This window comes from Lactuca sativa, chromosome 9 (assembly GCF_002870075.4).
Source record: "Lactuca sativa cultivar Salinas chromosome 9, Lsat_Salinas_v11, whole genome shotgun sequence".
Lineage (NCBI taxonomy): Eukaryota > Viridiplantae > Streptophyta > Magnoliopsida > Asterales > Asteraceae > Lactuca > Lactuca sativa.
Genome location: NC_056631.2, coordinates 164,160,224 through 164,183,065, shown reverse-complemented (window position 1 = coordinate 164,183,065; position 22,842 = coordinate 164,160,224). Strand labels below are relative to the sequence as shown.

The window sequence follows — 22,842 nt, the reverse complement described above, 5'->3', positions numbered from 1 at the left end:
ACTAAGTAAAGTTTCATCTTGCCTTTCATAATTTTTTAAGACTAATGCACCAAACAACTGATTATATGGATAAGCAGTTGTACATTGGCCCATCTCACTTAATAATTACTTAGCCAAATTCAACTCACTTTCCAAGAGTTTTCTCATGTACAACAAGGCCAGTTCCAGTTCCTTCCAAACCTACACAAAGTATCACATCCAATTAGTAAGTAAATATAAGCATATTTTGCAGGGGTAAAATGGTAATTTGTGTAATTTTATAACCAAACACAAATTACCAGGCAAATACATAAGAACAGGAGAATCTTTTAGAGGCCTGTTACAGGCAACAGGGAAAAACCATGTTGAGATCATGTTTGGAGATGATATCATCAAATGAAGGCCTATTGTGCATGTCAGCATCCCAACATTTTTGTACCAGACATAGTAATCTTGGTGGTGCACTTGATTCAGTCCCTGCAAGACCAGGTCTTAACCCTTTAAGGAGAACAATATATATATATATATATATATATATATATATATATATATATATATATATATATATATATATATATATATATATATATATATAATATATTCCATTTCCATGCCAAATTTATTGAACATATTGTTTTATCACATATGTTGTTTAGGTTAAGAAACCAATTGAAGCAAAAGGAGGAGCACAATGCCAAAAAATAATAGGAAATTGACAAACTAACCAAATTTCAAAAAAAAAAAAAAACATATATACAGTACATGACGTTGTTTGTGGAAAAGGCTTTAGGAAGTTACCTTTACAAATGAGAGAACATGTTTAGCATGTATTTCTTGCCACTTTGTAAGATCCTGCTGAACATTTGAGATCGTAGGAATATCAGATATTTGTTAGTCATCTGCAAATCATAAACATAAACTACTCCAATTATAACCATCAAACAAATTAGAACTTTGAACAGGTTTTGAAATATAGATAAGCATGAAAAATATCATAAATATGTAACATGTCTATATAAGCACACTTCTGCCAATTCGTCCCTAAATACTTAATGCTCGATACCATTTCCCACGTTTCAATCCAATCAAAAAGTGGCCCACATAAACGTGAAGCAGTTGCTTTAAGCACAGGGACATTTTTGTAAAGATCATAGAAACCAATGACAACTGTAACAATGGAGATTATGACATACAGAGCTCTTGCTAAAGGGCACATCCATGGTCGATAAATATGGCAAAAAACAGGGTAAGATTGGGAGAAAATTACCCATGATGGAAGTCCAGCTTCTAGAAGAGTCAATAATCTCAAATCAGATACGATTATTTCCTTTAATTCAAAAGGGAGATCATGGTTGTTAAACTTGAATAAAAGTAACACATCTTTTGACTCACTGGGTTCAGCTGTTTCATCACAATCTGTTAACGAGGGCATTTTGGTAATTACGGTTCTTCTGTTACTTATGTTTGTGTAAATATTCACCTCGACATCAATTCCTGCTCAATTTGTTAGTTTTCTTCTCTTATAAGGTGGAGGGGTATGAATTTCTTCACTTGTTTCATTTTCTAAAGTTTCTACCTTTTTATCAAGATTTTCCCCTTGTAAGGTTTTTTCAACATCTTTTGTACAAGGGTAGTCTTGGAATTCTTTTGGGGCGTCATAAAACTCATCTCATGTATATATAAATCATATCAGTTAACCTGATTTTCTTGATCTAACAAGAAAATAAGAGACCATAAAAAGAAAAGGAAAAACAGGACAAGGGTAAAAAGGTAATTATACCTAGCATAGAGTTGAGATGCTCTTCCAAGATTGATTGTTCATTAGGTGTTCCTGGAAACCATGAATTTATGCATTTAACTGATTGAGCTATGCTATCGAATTCCCATCTTTTCATGTATTTAGCCTCTATAGCAAGAGATGTATCAGTCTGTTAATAAGTGACAGATATTGAGGGATTATAAATTATAAATTATATATATATTTATATAAAGGAATAAGGAAAGAAATGGAAATACCTGAAGTGCATTTAAGTAATTGATACCACGAACATCTTTCCACTCAACTTGAAAGACAATGAATCCGTATAAAGTTCTGTGTAATTTGCTATTTGCAAGAAGGGAGCTTCTGAGTTTCTTTACAGGTAATAAACCCCTAAAAACATAGACATGGCATTATGCCACACCAAGCTATGCAATCAAAACTGTATTGAAGATGCTACCAGAAGAAGAACCTGAAATCGTATGCCAATAATATCTACTGAAACCTTCTCCCTACCTGCATCTCCTCATAGAAGAGACCATAAAAAGAACCTGATAACGCTTAGAACAACATAAGAGAGGAAGAACCTGGAAACGCCTGATCATAAAGATCTGATCTTTGAGATTGAAACTATCGACAGATCAAATCTAAATTACAGAGCGTATATGAACCTGCAAACCTTTGTGGATTAAGATTTTCCATGACGACTTTATAATCATTAACCATCGATCAAAGAAACAAATCCTCCAAATCAAAATATCAAAATATAGAATATAACTAAAGATTTGTGAAGGGATTACGACCCGTTTTAGATAAACATCAGCCATAAAATAATATTCCTGTTGGTCGAGCATTCACAGCAAGGAGACCTCTGCGAGGTGGCCCTGTTGGTCTTCCACCACCAAATGATCTTCCTTGACCTCGACCACCACCACCACCACGAGCCCTACCTCTCCCTCTATCTCTAATCTTCTTCAAATAGATTTTGGTGCGAGACTGGATCAGCTGCTGATGCAATCGTATACGAATCGACAAAATCAAGCAATTGAAAGAACTGTTATAGGATCGCTGGTGATCTAGGGTTCGAGCATGAGAAAAAAATAGGGTTCGAGCATGAGAAAGAACTGTTATAGAGATGTAGCAAGGTACGGGGTGAGATCTAGGGTTTGAGCATGAGAAAGAACTGTTATAGGATCGCTGGTGATTGGATTTCATTGGAGGGTGGAGATGCAGAAGAGAGAACACGCAGTAGAGAAAGGCGGGGCAAAAAGCCCTAGCTCCGATTGGATTCCGGCATCGACGAGGCCTTTGACGCCGGTTTTTGTTTGGTCGAAAACTTTGAGCTCTGATTGTCGATCGTAGCTTGAGCCCGCTCAAGCAATGGTGGCAGCCATTTTTGTGAAGATGATCATGTTATATATGCGAAGGTATTCTCTAGAAAGGTGAGTGAGCATCCTTGCAATTGTGGCCCTATGAACGTAAAGTGTTTGATTTCTTGTGAGAAATGAAGCGATAGAGATCGATCTATGGAGGATGTGGGTCGTTCTTTGAGGGATGAAAAAACCCTAGTTTCTTAGACTTTTTGAGTACGGGGTTTTCTAAATTTTAGATTCCCGCGAGGTATTAAGGATGGAACACGATGTTTGATGAGATCGATAAGGAGGTCAGGAGTGGCGGGGAAGCGGATCAGAGAGGAGAGAGAAGGAGGGAGCGAGAGGGGAGAAGATGAAAGATAGAAAGAAGGTAGAAGACGACTTTTCAAAATTTTGGGGATTTTGTTTCCCACCTCGACTAAACGCGCCTTTTCATTAAAATTATAAAGCGAAAAATATAGAGGACGCACCTTTAAAATAAAGCGCCCTCCGTGTTTTTAATTTCTTTTCGTGAGACACTAATTTAAGGGCACTTAGTAATGCGCGACCTAAATTCTTAAAATTTTTGAAGAGATGACTCTTTTTTAATGTCGCTCTCTAATGCGTAACATAAATCAAAGAGCGTCGTGTTTTGTGCGTCGTAAAAGGCTGTTTTTCTAATAGTATTTGTCCGTAACACTCTCTTCTTCTATATTGACCTTAATTGCGTTCAAGTGGTAAACCAATTTGGTGCTAAATGAATTAGAGTATTCAACATATATTTGTGGGAATAGAAGGCAAGTTCATTGTTCCCAAGAAAAACTTCAAAATGTAGTGATAAAGCATAAAATTCACCATTGTTTTTTTAATAAATTCTTGCAAATTTTTACATATTCTCCATCTATGGGAGCCAACAAGCATTACTGTTAGCTGACTCAAGAGTCTTGGTTAAATCCGGCGAGCCTGTTATAATCGAGGTTATTTTTCAACATAATTTTTTTAAAAAGTGTTATTTATGTCATTTTTTGTAATAAAAGAAGATAAAGTACATTGCTATTTGTTGACATGTGTTAAAATGCTCATGCTTTTTAGAATTTTATGACATAGTATTTCATTTACATTTTTATAAGTTTGATTATATCTGATTTTGGTTAAAGAACGATGAGCTTGTGGACTGAATTGTGAATGTAAGAGTAAAGTAGAAAGTAAAAATTATAGAAGTTTGATTATTAACTGTTAGAAGGCAATTTACAGCCTAACAATCCAATAATTTGGCTTTCTTTTTCATTCAAAGGTGTGTTTAACCACGTATATGAAGAAATTTTTACTTTGGGTTTTGGTAGTGAATTTTAGCCTTTTCTAGGCTTTACAATCATATTAACATTTTATCATTTTGTTTTCCCAGTAATTCGATGTTGAAAGCATGAATCATTACATATCAAACATGTCGTGAAACCTATAACAGCCCTGGAAGCACGGATGGTGGTGGAAAAATTCTCAAACGAGGCACAGAGACCGCAAAGAAACCAATGAGTTTTGTCACTTTCCTCCACCCCTTGACCAATGGCGGCAAGTTGATCACAAATGGACTTGAATTTTCGGCCAAATTATGAAACGCTGGAGAAACCCTTGGTAAGATGGCGTAGTTGATCACGAAGACTTTGGGCACGCTCTAAGTAGGAGTTGCCGTAGGCGGCTTCAAGGCTACCCAAATGTCACAAGCTGTTGGGAGGCCCACAATCTTAGAAAAAGCTTCTTCTGTAAGAGAAGCTTGAAGAAGAATAACAACCCTTTGATCGGTGGAGACCCATTCTGCCAAGGCCGGAGTCAAGGTCGGCTTGTTATCAACCAAAATAGAGGGCGGTGGGGACGGAACGGAGCCGTCAACATGACCAAGAAGTTGCTGGTATTGTAAAAGAGGGATCAGTTGACTCTTCCACAGAAGGTAATTTGATGAAGATAGGCAAATGGGGATGAGATGCAAAATGGTGTTCAGAGAGAGAGAGAGAGAGAGAGAGAGAGAGAGAGAGAGAGAGAGAGAGAGAGAGAGAGAGAGGAATCATTGGAGTTAGACATGATGATGAAGCTGGAGGGTGAGGAAAGTTGATGGGTAGGAGAGGAAGAAGAAGGGAGGGACGGTTTTAGAGGGAGGGAAAAAGAAGGTTGGGAGTTACAAGGCTTGATATCATATGAAAGTTCATGAAAACTCTCTATATAGGTAAATAAATTACATGTACACCCTTCTAACTAATAAATAAATACATAATAGTACAACAACTATATCCTCCTTAATAAATGAAAGTTTTTTTGTCACATGTCAATCTCTCATGATTTTTGATACTTGTCATTTTGTGGTATTTTTAAAATAAATATTATCCACTTGTCAATTTTTGGTTTGTTTTAATTTTTAAAATTAAAGTCATATGCCTATATATGTAAAGTGTTAAAATATCATATATATGATCTTAAATTGCAATAAATACGTTTCTTTTTTTCTTATTTTAAAGTTGTACATTAAAAAATATTTTTTATTTACACTTTAATGTTTAATATCTTTTTAAATCAACCCGTGTAACAACACGGGTTTTACACATAGTTTATAAATATTTAAGAGAGAAATCTTTTTCTTTCCCAACTACTTACCATGAAACAATGGTTTCCTCCTTCCTTACCTTGGAACCTATTTCACGCTTTTAACAATGGACATGGAGGCCTAGCTTCAGCATTTAAAAACCTCCAATGCAATAACGGATGTTGAATGATTTCCAATAATATTGTTTGGTCGGGATATCAATATTTTACAAAGTCCATCCATTCATCTTCTTCACCAAGATTGTATCCAGAAGTTGGAGAAAAATAATAAAGCAGAATAGTTCATATTTAACTGTTCAACTGTTTGGGGAGAAGCGCCGGAAATAACAAAAAAAGATCTTTCTCTCTTTCACCATTTGGAAAAAAAAATGGAACCTTCCGTTTGAAATATTTATAAATTAAAACCAGGGGTATAATTGTCAATCTTTTGATTTTTCGGTGGAAGGAATAAAAGCCTCGGTGGAAAAATCGGGACCCATTCACAATTTATCATGCATATATCCGTTCTTATTTAACTGATACTCGTTATTCGGATATTACAATTTGATATGTTTAGATCCACTTTTTTATTTTATCCTTTCACTTAATAGAAAATTAGTTTTCCAATTATACCCCTTTTGTTAAATTAGAAAAAAATATGAAGAGAGAAAAGAATCTGAAATGGCTTTTGTTAAGGACATTTTGGTTATATTGTTGATATCATTTTTCTCATTTTCTGATTTTATTTGTTTCATTCGGTTCATAAGGTCTTTGATTATATTGTTGTTTTAGTCTGTTCATGATGTGATGATCATATAGTTGATTTCATGTGTTTCAATTTTTTTTATAAGTTGTTGATTATATTGCTAATTTCATTTGTCTCATCTGCTGATTTCATTTGATTACTGAATAAGGTTTTTATGTTTTGAATCAAACTGTCATTATATTGAAATTGATTCAAACTTTTGTCATCAAATTGGAATGGACTCAAACCGTTACTGTTAAATGCTACAAGCTGATTGGAAAGTATATTGGTATATGATTGTTGATTCCATTTGTATCTGATTGGAATGGATTCTAAAAGTTTTACTGTTAAAAAAACGTAAATATTAAGGTGATAATGAAAATTGGTGTTCAACGTTATATAAAGAAAAATTAGACAAAAAAAAAATTGATATTTTTACATAAGAAAAAAAAAGCAATTGATAAATTAAGAAGAAAAACAAACAATTCTTATATTAGGAGATTATATATTGTATTTATCTTCTTACCATAATCCTTCATAAATTTCCACCTAATATATTTCTCCAGCTGTGATCATTATATACGAATCCCTATAAAAAAGGATCTTATAAGCTATCACATTTAACGTTCAAATCTTGTCTCGGAAATAAGTAAATTGAAATTGAAAGATATCCGGAAATTTATAACACAATACTATTTGAACCATGATATCTTCTATTTTAAATGAGATTTCAAATTGGATATCTTCTATTTTAAATGAGATTTCAAATTGATTATCTTCCTCATTATCATTATATTGACAGTATATATACCCCTAACTTTTTTTTTATAAACGATTTACAAAGAATTTCTGTCACATATCCTCCGCAGAAACCCTAAGCAAGAAAATTTCAATCTCCCAAATTGTCGAATAAAGGTATATCCTTCTTTCTTAAATTGTTTTCTGCAAAGTTATGTTTGCATATGTATCTGTTTGTGTGTGTGATAAAGGTTTATGTCCATTAACAAATTTTAATGCATGGTTACTAAGTAAACTAAAACGTAAAGCACAATGATTGTTTGTTTTTATTCAAGTAAATGCTTTTATCATTTATAAATGACCAACTTTTATCATCAGTTAATTTATTGGTTTTTTTAATCATGTGTAAACGCTTTTATCATTTATAAATTGCCTGGTTATTGTATTTTAGATTATTAGAGCCACCTACATACAAAAAAAATGGACTTAATTGAAAGTAGTAGTGCAAGATTTCAATCGATACTACTAATCCTTAACCACTAAATATAAAGCTCAATCATATAACAAAACTTGGAACCAAGTTGATGTTGCCTACCATGGGTAAAATATTTTTTAAATTTTATTAATAGGAGCTTATGTTTTTATTTTTAAAAAGTATGGACTTACTAACACAATGTCAAATGTTATATACAAAGACATTAATGTAACACAATAAAATTTATAAAATATTTGACCTGTGTTTCCCACGGCTTGCAACCAATTTTATTAATATAGTAAATAAAACAAAATTGTCTATTCCTTTGATTTTTTTTTTATTATATCATATATTATTCACTCTAAACCTATGATTTTGAATTGTACTTGTTTTGCCTATTTTAACCGTTCTATATTACTTGGTTGAGTCGGATGTGTTAACAATGATTAGTTTTTTCACAAACGATAACATGACTCAAAGCATATTTGTTTATCGTAACAACGCTTCGTCCTCCATTGTTTACTCTGAAAATGACAATTTCTTTCATAACTTTGATTTTCATGCTATTGTTGATCTCCAACAAGTAGTTGATGTTTCTATACTTAAATTTCATTTATGAAATATATATTATATCAATTAGTTTTTGGATTACTTTTACCCTCATATTTCATTTTACTTTTTTATTATATAACTAGATTATCACCCGCGTTAAACGCGGGGAACACATATAAAAAACATACAAATATCTACATAACTCTTAAAATGAATTTATTAAATTCTTGAATAGATATATTAAAAACAATTAATATCATAAAACAAAATAAAACATGACTTAAGGATCAAAACTATAAATAAAAAAATCAAAATATTCAATCATAAACTAATATAAAATATTAAAATATTTTTATGAGAGAAAACAACGGTTTTCGAATGAAATTTGAAATAAGTAAAATCACATATTTTTACTTGGCATAGTAATTAATAACATCTAATTTAACCCACAAATTCTGAATGAAAACTCAAATAGTCCACGAACGATCCCCACTTATAGAAAAATATCTCAATTTTCCATCAAACTTGATAAGCCTCGATGTATAAGAGTTGATACAATTAGTAATAGAAGGTACATATATCAATAAATATTCTTCTGAATATACATCGAATCGCAAAATGTTATAGTTAGACAATAAAAAGCAAACCACACCTCCATTTATAATCGCCTCATCCGAAACAAGATAAACAGAAGATGATAATCAGATATTACGAAGCTCCCTCCATTCTCATGTATTAGAGGTAAACAATTCTAGGTGGAAGTAATCATAGTCCACCTCATCCTTAAGCAAATCAATACAAATAAAATAACATATAAGTAATAAAATAATATAAAATAATATACCTAAAGTATAATACAGATAAAGTCTTACGATGACAGTGTGTATGATAATCAAATGATCTTGAAATACAACGACTTCCAACTCATAACCACCATAGCAAACTTTACCGCAGTGTATTTAGAGATTGGAAACGGTAACGATTTGCAATCTAAAGTCGTTGCTTTACGAAAAAAATAAAAACTTTTTTGGATATTCATCTCCATAATCACATTCACCAACAATCTATCCGCAAAAGGAAGATGTTAAGATTGTACACGAATTTGGTATACAACTAATGTCAAAACTTTTCTCAACACATGACGGAACAAACTGACGCTTTACAGTTCCCCATGGTTTTTTTTGTTGAACTATAACTCCTAAAACCATATTATTTCTCCGCTTGTAGAAATCAAGAACATGCTTGTTTTATGTTAGTTTTTTAAAATATTTTACTTGTACAACGTAAACTAAGAAGTGTCTATAATTATATTCTTGAAAGAATTTCAATAATCATATCATAGTCCAATGATGAGAATAGTAAAACAAAAAAACAATCAGCAAAAAAAAAAGCATCCTAAATGTAGAAATAAATTCTAAATGTAGAAATAAAATCATATGTTACATGTTTAATGTTATTTTTTTTTTCCAATTCATCAATGATTGTATTACTACCAGTAAACTTTAAGATTTCATAACCATCAACTTTTTTCTTAAAATTATCATTTGATATTTGAATTATGAACACCAATTTTTTATCCAAAAGTACATTCAAAGTAAATGGATAAATCTACATGTTACCCTCCTAAAAAAAGGAAGGTTATAAAAATAGATAGACAAAAAGTAAAAATTAGTTTTATGTAAATGATGTTAATATCGATAACCTCATTAAAATTTTGAAGCACCTCTTGTACAATTTTTTCAACAAGTATCTTGACATCTCGATCAAATAAAGTAAGTGACACCAAACCGGTAAAGTCTTGGTACTCTAATGGTGATTTTGAAACTAAATCCGTTGATATAAACAAATTCAGTAATATAAAATTAGAAAATTGAACCGAAGGTTATAATAATATTTATAAAAGAATTATTGAAAACCTTGGAACAACATATATGTCTTTGTTCATTCAAGTTGAAGTGTAACAATAAAAAACTTCTTTATCCTGATTTTGATCCTCATTCATTAAAACGACTTTTATGGTTTTCTCTTGACATTTAGTACAAGCCAAATATTCTCAATTCCACATCAATTCACATATGTTTAATCGTACTGGCAATAATCAATGTTTTATCCTGAAAAATGTTGATGTAAGTTTAAATCTCTAATAATTATTAAAAAAGAACCTTAAATTCTAAAATGAAGAAATAAGGACCCTTGGTTACATTTCACACCTTTGGTCTCCATCTTCGGATCGTTTTGCTGACATCATCCTAAATGAAAATATGCACGCCCACTTCCGTCTTACATTTCATTCCTAGGTCTTCCTCTCCACACAATCAGCCAAATCGAATTGATCCTATGTGTTCTTCCTCTCCAGCTTGTCCCCACCGCCACTGTCTCCAGCGCATCCTCTTCGACATTTCTCAATCGAATCGATCCTATGTGCTATTTGGCTTCTACTAAATGTTAAGAGAAAGCCATAAAAGTCAATTTAATGAATGAAGACCAAAATCATGATAAAGAAGTTTTTTATTGTTACACTTCAACTTGCACAAACAAAGACATATATGTTGTTCCAAGGTTTTCAATAATTTTTTTATAAATATTATTATAATATTCGGTTAAATTTTCTAATTTAATATTACTGAATTTGTTTATATCAATGGTTTTAATTTCAAAATCACCATTAGAGTACAAGACTTTACCAGTTTGGTATCACTTTATTTGATCGAGACGTGAAGATAGTTCTTGGAAAAACTGCACAAGAGTTGCTTCAAAATTTGAATGAGGTTATCGATATTAATATCATTTACATAAAACTAATTTTTACTTTTTGTCTATCTATTTTTATAACCGTTCATTTTTTTAGTAGGGTAACATGGAGATTTATCCATCTACTTTAAATGTACTTTTGGATAAAAAATTGGCGTTCATAATTCAAATTTCAAATGATGATTTGAAGAAAAAAGTTGATGGTTATGACATCTTAAAGTTCATTGCTGGTAATACAATCATTGTTGAATTGGAAAAAAAATTTAACATCAAACTGGTAACATATGAATTTATTTCTACATTTAGAATTTATTTCTACATTTAGGATGCTCTTTTTGCTGATTATTTTTTTGTTTTACAGTTTTTATCATTGGAATATGATATGATTATTGAAATTCTTTCAAGAATATCATTACAGACTTTTCATAGTTTACATTGTACAAATAAATATTTTAAAAAACTAACATACAACAAGCATTTTCTTGATTTCTACAAGCGGAGAAATAATGTGGTTTTGGGAGTTATAGTTTAACAAAAAAAACCATGGGGAACTACAGAGCGTCGGTTTGTTTCATCATATGTTGAGAAAAGTTTTGACAGTAGTTGTATACCAAATTCTTGTAGAATTTTAGCATCTTCCTTGTGTGGACTTATTGTTGGTGAATGTGATAATGGAGATGAATATCCAGAAATTTATTTATTTATTTGTAAAGCAACGACTTTAGATTGCAAATTGTTACTGTTTCCAATCTCTAAATACACCACGGTAAAGTTTGCTATCGTGGTTATGAGTTGCAAGCCGTTTTATTTTAAGATCATTCGATTATCATACGCACTGTCATCGTAAGACTTATATGTATTATACTTTAGGTATATTATTTTATATTATTTTATTACTTATATGTTATTTTCTTTGTAGTGATCTGCTTAAGGATGAGGTGATCTATGATTACTTCCACCTAGAATTGTTTGTCTCTAATACCTGGGAATGGAGGGAGCTTCGTAATACCTGATTATCATCTTCTGTTTATCTTGTTTCGGATGAGGCAATTTTAAGTGGAGGTGCAGTTTACTTTTTATTGTCTAACTATGACATTTTCCGATTCGATGTATATTCGGAAGAATATTTAGTGAGATATTTGCGCCTTCTATTACTAATGATATCAACTCTTGTACATCGAGGCTTATAAAGTTTCATGGAAAATTGGGATATTTTTCTATAAGTGGAGATCGTTCGTGGACTATTTGGGTTTTCATACAGAATCGTTGGGTTAAATTAGATGTTACCAATTACATTGCCGGTGAAAATGAATGGTGGAATTATCGAAACAATCTCCTTTATTTCTTTAAAGGAAATACGATTCAATATGTCGTTCCGGTACATCATTTGCATGAAGTATTTTCATTTTGTTCAGATTTTGAGATAGTTACTATGCCAAGTAGAAATATGTGATTGTATTTATTTCAAATTTCATTTGAAAACCGTTGCTTTTTCTCTTGAAGATATTTTAATATTTTATATTAGTTTATGATTAAATATTTTGATTTTTTTATTTATAGTTTTATTCTTCAAGTCATGTTCCCCACGTTTAACGCGGGTCATAATCTAGTTAAGAATCATACAAACCATAGCATGCAAATAGGAATTACATCTATATCATTTAAAAATGAACTTAACGTGCTTAACTCTATTCTCTATCTCTTAACTTCTATCTTTTATCTATCATCTTTTCTCCTTAATTGCAACCTGGGGTACGTGACATTAAAAAAAGATATGTAAAACAAAAATGTCCTGTGAGCTACGCGAGTTTGTGGCCCAATACATTAAATTATATTTTCATTAAAAACATTTTCATCTTTGCAAAACATATTTTAAATAGACATTTTCGACAATTCATTCCATATCAAAAAGTTTCATTAGTCATAACATAATTCAAAAGACATTTCTTTTCACATTTCATTCATTCTTTCATTAAAGGCTAATTTTGGTGTTAAACCGTAGCCATTTTTATACTTATGCTCTACGTCCGGTAAAGGAATCACTCCCAAGTCTATACCAAGGTGGAAAGAACAAATCAATCCACCAAGACATCATTTCCATTAGGACATTTATCTCGCGCAGGGGAGGCGTCACTCCGATAGATTCCTCTAGATCCCGTTACGGGGACATCATGGCTCGAGAAATAATTGTTGTCATTACTTTCCAATTCTTATCATAACTTTCCATTGCTTATCATTACTTTCTATGCTTTACCCATTTCGTCTTGTCATTATTTTCTATTTTCTTATCGTTACTTGCCATGTTTTAAACATTCCATACATCATCATATTTTCCTTCCATGCTTTACACATTCCAAACATCATCATATTTTCCTTCCATGCTTTACATATTCCATGCATTAATATCAAAGTACCAGTTTAAAAAGTAAAGCACATATATTTCAAAAAGTTCCAAACACATTATCAAAACATTTGTTCTTTCAAAACATTCATTACTTTCAAAAAATATTTACCTTCAAGGCATTCTTTCAAAATATTCTTTACTTTAAAAAACGTTCTTGCCTTCAAGGCATTCTTTCACAACATTATTTTGAGACACATTTAACACTTTAAAAGAAAGATATACATGATCAAGATTGATCTAGGTTTACAGTTTAATAAAAACATATCATAATAAGTTGGTTAACAAAAAACACGATGGATACTTCATCACACCCTTCTTTTATCCGTCATACTTGTACCTACAATCATAAAAACATGAAAAGATAAGCTTGAAAGCTTGGTGAATAACAATTAACCTTACCATGATAAACTTAATTCATAATTGCATACCGCAACATCTGGGGTATTTATTAACTAGACTCTTCTTCTTCTCAAATATATCAAATCATAACAATTCTTTGTATTTATAATTTTTTTTATCTCATTAAAAACTTATTCATAGTATATAATCTATTTATCTCTTATAGATCCATCTTGAAACTCACCATAATTTCAACAATCATTCATTTGATAATCTCATTTGAAATCACATTCATAACATGTAATCTAATTATATCTTATAGATCCATCATGAAACTCATCATAATCTCAACAATCATTCATATGATAATCTCATTTGAAATCTCATTCACAATACATGATCTAATTATCTCTTATAGTTCCATCATACAACTAATCATAATCTTAACAATTATTTCTTATCGCAATGATATCATACATAACATCACCCAATCATCTGTCATGGATATATTGTGTATACTATCACATAGGACATAAACCACGTAGTTCATATCTAACTATTAAATAACTTATAACAAAATAAAGTTCATTTCATATCAATAATATCTTAAGTGAGTTAAAAGTTACTCACCTTTTTTTAAGGCCTATGTGGATGGTACTCCAAACTTCCAACTTTCTTCTCCAAAGTTTTCCTTTGATTCCCCGATCAATTAAATTCATATACATCAATGATTAAGTCAATTATATGACTTGACTTGTATAGATCAATTCTTTTTTATGAAATCATTCCACCACCTCAACAGTTATCAAGAATACAAACATGTATCAAATATTCGATACTCATAGAAGGTTCATATTACCTATTATGAATATTACATAGACCATATCTTATCACTTGAGGTCTTAATTCATTAAGTCACACCTTTCACCTATGAACCCTAAGTCCAATGGATTTAGTTTCTCATATAAATCTCCAAGTTACACATATAAAATTCATAATCATTAGATAAACTATAATTAAGCTTTATAACATCAACCACTAACTCAATTTCATTATTCAAGATCATATCCCTTTATCTAGGGTTTCATAATTAGCCTCATCATCATGCCTTAAATCAAGATTAAATGCACTAGAAGTGGAAATTGTTACCTTAATCCGCAAAATTTAAGTTTTAATCTTGAAGTCTCACTAAGAATCGAACTCCTAATGGTTTAATATGTGAAATCGCACCTTAGTGTGTGTTTTGAGAGTGTTTGGTCTAAATAATTTGTTCATAGATCGTTGTTTTATCTGATTTCCATCCTCATGTCGTGACATTCCATTGGTCATGTCATGAGCACCTTTCATGACATCTCCTCTATACAACAAAACCTAATATGTCGCTAATAATATAAAGTAATCTACTTTCTCATGGCGTGACTTATATCGTTCCAGGTCGTGACACTTTTAAAGTAGAATGTCATCACTACTTATTTACTTAACTCATTTTATCGTTCTCTGTCACGTCGTTACGTTTATGTTGTCACCTCGTGAAGCTTGATCTTCACATTTTTCTCACTCAAATGTTTTACAAATCATAATGCTACACTATGTAAACTTTTTACACATTAATATTCGTTTTAAGCAAATAAAACATAATATTTATCTCTACCTAAACATAATCATAAATCAAGTTGAAATTCACAAAAATAGGTATTACATCCGACTAGGATTCTTTCACGTCCATGTTGTCTACATTCCAACCAGGTCTCCACATCTGCACTTGTAATGACCCAAAAATTATGAGGTAAAAATTTCATTTTCAACCAAAACATTAATTATCTCTAAGTCAACATTCAATATTCCTATTCTGAATATTCAAAAGTACTTTACAAAAAAACAATTATCAGAGTACAATCCCAAAATCATCATAATGCGAAAACATGGGTGGATGCGTTGCGATCAAGTCGGGCCCTTACCTTTCGAACTGAAAGTACCTGAAACCGTGACCTTAACCCCGCCCGGCATCGGACCCCGTCCGGTATCGGGCCCGCCCAGCATCGAGCCCCGCTCGGTAAACAAATCTGTCAGTCATCAGGCCCCTCCTGACATCGGGCCCCTCTTAGTATACATAAAGACACATATGATATATAATCATACAAACACATGCGATAATCACAAAGACAAGAGCATACAATACCGTCATTGGGCCCTGCCCGACATCGGGCCTTGTCCAGTAAGCATATCAACACATAACACACGCAATAACCACAAAGATAAATAGCATACAAAATGGTCATCGGGCCCCGCCTGGCATCGGGCGTTTCCCGGTAAACGCATACACACATAACACATGAAATGATCTCAAGGATAGTTAACATACAAGATAGCCATCGGGCCCCCGCCCGGTAAACATGTAAAAACATAACCTATGCAAAAGTCACGTATACATCTAGCATCTTAAGCATAACAATCATGGTCCGAAGTTGGTGCATTTGACCTGCTAAACACAGAGAGGAAAATCACCTTAGTCCGCTGATAGCGAAATAAATGCTCGAGTCGTTGAACCGAATAACGTCGCGCCAACTATCAATAAATACAATCTTAATAAAATAATTAACCCGATAATCCAAAATCTGAGGCCCACTCCACAAACCAACTTCCTAAAGGGTAAAAGACCATTTTTACACTTTTCTTACTTGTTCCATAACCAAGGTCCAACTCAAATGCACAAAAGCCCAAAATGGCAACCCAAGGCCTAAATCAAAAGCAACAAAAGCGCATTATGGCCCAATAACCCAATTGGGCCCCAAAACCATCATGGACATACTTCCAAGAAAACTCTAAGTCCATTCATGGCCCAAAGTTAGACGTCCAATGACCCAATAAGGCCCAAACCTTAAAAAGGCCCAAAATGACATATTGGGGAGTACGCCCCGCATACTCGCCATCGAAGCACAAAGTACAAGACCATGATGCACAAAATCATCATTACGCTGAGCATACACTTGTGTACACCCAACATACTCCTCCAGTGTCCAAAAATCCAAAATAAGCTCTTAATGGTTAAGACAATGACTTCCCAACTTGGATTTGACCCTATTGAGATGTCTTAACACATAAAGTTGGAAAATTTACTCCTTTGGAAGGCTTAATGGGACCAAAACCTTAATACAATTCATAATAATCACCCGAACTCATGCATGCACCACAATAACTCATCAAGATGACATTATTATGAACAAGGGATCTCCTAAAGGCCAAGATCCAACATTCTAAGCTCTTGGAGTAGCTCATACTCACAACAATGAATCTAAGGACCAAAAGAACCCCAAAATACTCCTTAAACTAGATATAACACATAGAGTCATCAAGATAGAAACTCTATACCTCTAAAACGTAGATCAAGATGCAACAAGCCTGGATCCAAAAGCTTCAAGCAATCCCACACTTCTCCAAGAAGTTCCGTCTTCTTCTATGAACACCAAAAAGCATGAAATACCACCGAAAGCTCCAAAAACCACTAAAATGGGGGCTAGGGTTTGTTTCTAGGGTTTAGAGGGATGGAGGCTGAAGATAATATGGTTTGGTGGTGAGTTAAGGAGCTTAAATAGGGTCCAACACCCTAATTAGGGTTTGGGTCTTACTGAAGTTTGTCCAGCGTACTCCATAAGGCATGCACGATCATATCCATAGTACACCCATCGTACGCTAATGTACGCCCCGCGTACTGGCCTTTTCACTAGTATGCAACGCGTACACTTGTGTATGCCACGCGTACCCGGTTAAACCCTAAAATCACCAAACTTTAGAAGGCCATAAATTCTTTGTTATAAGTACGTTTCTGCCGATCCTTATATCCACGAAAAGGAAATGAGAAAATTTACGCTCTTATCAACTCATACATGCCTTTAAACTTCCCGAACTAAAATCCAATTTCCATAAAAGCCCCAAACTGACACTTTACCGATATACCCCTTGCCTCCAAAACACAAACCGAACTCCCGGATCATCTAAATCACATTAACCACACCCCAATGGGTCTTAATTTCTTACTCAAAGGCACTAAGCCCGATGATACCCGGTCTTCGGTCACCACCCCGTATTAGAAAACGATTCGGAATAGGGTATCACAACTCTCCCACAATTAAATTAGATTTCGTCCTCAAAATCGCTCCTTACTACCCCCCCCCCCCCCCATGAATACCAGTGCTCTGATCAAAACCTTCTAGTGTTGAACGAAACACTGAACCCATAACTGAAGATCCAACGTGATACTGCTAAAATCATGAAATTCCATCACTTTCCTAACCTTTACACTGGTGGAACCAATCCGCAACATAATCGCACGAGTCTCGATCAAAAGCCAACGTGGTACATAACTCATAACCAGAGATCCAAGGATTTACACTTGCATTTCACCTGAAATCTTCTGATCTACTGCATCCATTCACTAAACGGGGATATAAAATCTCCAAACCAATGTTGAGACTACCAGTCTCACACCTGGTCCAGCCACCAAGTTCCTGAGAGTCCAACAGGTAAGGCTATCCGAGCCTATGCACCACACTATGCCACTCCCTGGCCATATAATCATCCTACTACAACCATAATCTAATTCCTTGACCTAATGGTCCCTACCAAGTGTCACCTGTATTGCCATAATCACACATGCCTCACCCACAGGTCTCACCCAGTCCATACTAGTGAGTCACGCCCATGGGTCTCACCCCATCGAGGGCTACACAGGCCCAACCTCGCCTCGGACACCAATTGTCCTCCTTTCATAATAAGGAGATATTCTACGAAAATATTGTTCGCCTTACCCAAGGCACGAACTAATCCTCTTTCTATGACAATACCAACGACCACCCCAATGATGGTCTACCTCAATCTGGCGAATGTTACGATCCCATTGCGGACTTACAAAAATTCCCACAACTGCCTGATATCCTTGTGAATGCTACGGCCACCCCGTAGTCATACAACACTTCCATACTATTTGACAACCCAATGAATGGTACGACCACCCCCACAATCTTATGAAACGACTACCCCACCATGGTCATAGCCCATGGTCTCATCACACCTCTACCATACCAACCACAATAATATGGAGTTGATCTCGCATCTGACTATACCCCAACAAGTGTTCGGGTCATTCTGCGAACCCCAAATCCTTCATCATACAAGAACAAGTAGAGAGACTCTAACATCACCCTCGACCTAATTCCATCCACATACCCGTCGTGTGTCACTACTGATGTGCAACGAAACACGAATATCCTTTCTTGTGCAATCCCTTAGACCGAAAGATTCTCCCCCACATGGGTTCGATTGCGCTCTTCCAATACCCAAGATTCGATGGATTTCCAATCCATATCATAACCTTACGACTCAAACTATCAACAACTTGAGCTTACAAATGCTAGCGTTCCACTACTAGGTAATTTTGATGATTGCACAAACCTTAAAATCCAGATGAATATTCCACAAAATATCAACAAGTGCGATAATCCCGATAACTTCCCATGGTACCGCACCAAAACCTTAAGTCCTTTATGCTGGTGACAAAGACTATAACCGTTGACCGGAACCGGCGAATCTTCACTCCAACTTCCCGTTCCCAGAAGGACCTTTGCATTCTGACCATCTTCAACCTTCACGATTATAAAATTCCTTTGGCACATCCAATGACCAAACAAACCATATGAATGCCACCACCATCTCCTTGCTACCGCTCCTTTCCTAACAATGGTAGTGATTGAACTCAAAGGTTCTTCCATAGATGAATGATGATCCTACTTGAACAAATGCCAATACAACTGAACTCTGATTTCTTTAGAGAACTAACTAATTATTCCTACCATAGACCTTCTAAACGATACCTCTGAATTGACCGTTGTCATAGAACTAGAACAACAATCGAACAAACTAAAACCCACTCAGCAAGATACAACCCACTAATGACTCTTGGCATGCAAAATGACATACAACAATTCTATTGGATTAGGTTTCTAAGCCCATAACTATAATTGGTATGTACTTGACCCGAGAGTAGCATGGTCCATTTCGGGTTGCATTCACCAGGGCAATTTGATAGGATGGATATTTGAGAAAGAGGTTATTTGTGATTTATTAATATATTATAAGTATAATATATTAATTGAGAAATAATATTATTTAATTAGTATTGATCAAGAATTAATTTGGAATTAATTTAGTGATCAAAAGAGACTAATTAAATTAACGGGGACTGATTATGTATTGATCAAGAAAAAGGTGCTTATATGCCAAGGTGAACAGGCATTTTTGGCCTTCGTTCCTTGTAAACATGACAGAATTCCGTTTCAGGTCGATCCTTCCCATCTGCATCATGTTCAAATCACTAGTAGAGCCGACAGGAGAAATAGTGGGCTTTTTCTTGAAGATACTAGCGATCTCCTGATCCATCTTGGCAACTTCCATAATGTAGCATACGAGCATCCTCTTGAAGTGATCAATAATTGGACCATACTCAACTTCATTGGTGAGGAGGATGTTGTGCAACATAATCCAGTCATGTGGATTTAGGTTGGGAAGATCAGCAAGTGATACGGCATGTTCGGTTTTAGCAGAACCCCTTAGCACTTTGAACCGAACATTCATGAAGTTCCCCTCACGAAACGGTTTGAGGACCCGAACGTTGACGATCTTCTGAGCGCTCCAAGTTTGATACTGTGGTTGAGCAGACTTCAGATAGAATTCGACGAGTTCCCTATCAACTTTTGGATGAGGATGAGGGACATCAACAATGCTATCAAAGGCATGGAAGATGAAGGGTTTTCGGGTCAGTGGCATGTCGAACTGAGAATCGACAGAATTGATTCGATCCAATGAAATCACTGGTTCGAGCCACATAATGCTGAGAGTTTCAATAGCCTCTTTTAAAAGCTTCTCAAGAGTCCATGGAGGAAAAAGAGCTTTCCTACTCTCAAGAAGGTCATGAGCCTCCTTCATTTTTCTTTCGTTCGCCTCAAACTCTCTGGAAACCCAAGCGCTCATGTCAGCATCTTTATCCCGGCCTTGTTTCTTTAAGAGATCTGTGATAGTCTCTTTATCATCATCATCATCACTATCTTCAAAAATCTTCTTTCCTTTGTCTTTGACACCCGAACCTGAGGCTTGACCTGCTAAAGGAGGTTCGGTTGCTTTAGTTGCTGTAGAAGTGGGAGGCGGTTGAGACACATCTTCTCCCCCTCGTTTTGGATAGGACACGAACTCAAGGAGCCCTTCAATTTTGCTTAAGAGAGCAAGGGCAGGAGCAAGTTTCTCTGCGAGAGTGCGCCTCACTGAGTAATTCAGGATCGGATCATGTGCTTCAAGGATGTTGGAAAGGGCAGCGTGGACATCCGAAACACATGAAGAAATAACCTCTCGCTCAGATCGAAGAGATTCGACTTCCTTTTGAGAATGGAAAAGATGAAGACTCTTGACCTTGAGAGCAATGGTCTTACGAGCGAGAGCGTCCATCACTGAGTTTTCTGTAGCGAGGTCTTCATGCAGCTTAGTCAGACGCTCCTCAATAGTCGCCTTAAACAATTTGTTGTATTCAATGAGAGATTGACGAAGACTGGCAAATGACTGCAGTTCGGAGGCAACTGAGGTGGCCAGCTTATTAACAAGAGAGTGAAGCCTCTCTGCTTTGGAGTCAGCAGTTCCCTGTAAAGACTGCAAAAGAGAAGTAGCGTCAACAAATAGTTTTTCGACTTTTTCGGTCGCAGTAGCACACGCCTTGGTAGAGGCGTCGATAGCGGCAGTGGCAGAGTTGATAGAGGCTTCATGAGCCTTTGTAAATGTATCAACAATCCTCTGAATAACAGCCTCTGAGATAGTAAATTGTGAGGAAGAAGAGGAGGAAGCAATGAGAGAATCGATTTTCTCATGAAGCTCCTTGAGATGCTTCTTGGTTACTAGAGCGTCATCGTCATCATCACTTTGCATTTGATACGAACTGTAATAGACCGAGTCAAATGTCATGTCCTCTCCTCTAAGAAAAGGTTCGTCATTATCTGCTGAGTGAGCAGGAGATGAGGGTGAGGGTGAGGGTGGAGGCTCGGCTGTGGAAGTGGGTTCGGGTACAGATGTATGTTCGGTAGTGGGAGTGGTTTCGGGTGCTGTGGTAGGAGCCCCCGTATCAGATACGTTTGTTCTAACTCCAACGGTGGTTGTTGTGATAGCTTCAGTGAAAATGGGAGGTGGTACAGGGATAGAGGTGGGTGGTATTTGAGTAGTGGAGGTTATGGGGGGAATGGAAATAGAGATGGAGATTGGGGGAGGAGAGACAGGTCTAGTGGAAACATGTACCTTAGGGGTAGGCGAACGTGGAGGAGTATTACCTCGTAGGGACTCTTCGGAGTCTGAACTCTCTTCCTCAGATTCACTAGAGGAGGAGGCAAGAATAAGCTTTCGCCTAGGTTGAGTCTTCCTCTTCTTTGGTGGAGGAGATTGAGCTACTTTGGAAGGTTTGCGCTTCTTCGGAGAAGGACCTTTCGCTCCTTTGACAACCTTCTTGTCTTTTCCCTTGTCATGCTTCTTTCCCCTGGGAGCAGGCCTATCAGCATCATGGATTGATTGAATCATGTCAGGAGTGAGCTCTCTAGGACCTGAGCCACGAAACTCCTTGTAAGTTCTGATGATGCGGCTGTCGCTTGGAACACTCCCATACATTGACTCAGGGACTGAGCCAACAAACTGAAATTTAAAGGAATCAGAGACGATTATCTTCGTAGTGTGGAAAGTGCCTATCGAAGAGAGTGGAGAATCAGCAACAATAGGAACGTGATACTTGTCCATCACCCACTTTGTGACCAGCGTCCAGAATCTGGCATAGGAGATCTCTGAATGGCGAGAGGTAGATGCTAGACTCTGAATCAGCTGCTGCCATAAAACCGACCCATAATCAAGGTTGATGCCGTGGTACAACCCATAAAGAATGGTCATAAACAGACGACTCGCCCTGTCTGAACCTGCACTTCGTTCCGATAGCCCCTTGAACAAAATGGTGAAGAAGTCGTTCCACTGAGGAGGTAAGCAAGATTTCTTGAATTTGGTGACCGTCGTCAGAATTTCAGTGTATCCCATGTTATAAAACATGGAAAACAACTGTCCCACTGGGATGGATTCAGGGTTAACCCTAGATTCATCGGGTTCAAACCC

At 35.3% G+C, this 22,842-nt stretch overlaps 1 protein-coding gene across 1 annotated transcript; it reads right to left on the bottom strand.

Annotated features, from left to right (window-relative positions):
- Window positions 1-1,668: 1,668 nt before the first annotated feature.
- On the bottom strand, window positions 1,669-2,464 carry LOC111892852 (uncharacterized). The gene is made up of 4 exons (XM_052767824.1): window positions 2,418-2,464; window positions 1,996-2,131; window positions 1,760-1,907; window positions 1,669-1,691 (listed from the first exon to the last, which is right to left on the bottom strand). The coding sequence occupies exons 1-4, from the start codon at window positions 2,462-2,464 to the stop codon at window positions 1,669-1,671; spliced, it is 354 nt and encodes a 117-aa protein (XP_052623784.1).
- Window positions 2,465-22,842: the final 20,378 nt, after the last annotated feature.

What these genes read in the sequence shown, in the direction of transcription:
- LOC111892852 (XM_052767824.1), bottom strand. Translation starts at nt 2,464, where the DNA reads ATGGTTAATGATTATAAAGTCGTCATGGAAAATCTTAATCCACAAAG. An exon ending in GAAAATCTTAATCCACAAAG is followed by an intron (nt 2,132 to 2,417) that starts GTTTGCAGGTTC and finishes CTATGTTTTTAG; the next exon opens with GGGTTTATTACCTGTAAAGA. An exon ending in GCATCTCAACTCTATGCTAG is followed by an intron (nt 1,692 to 1,759) that starts GTATAATTACCT and finishes TTTTCTTGTTAG; the next exon opens with ATCAAGAAAATCAGGTTAAC.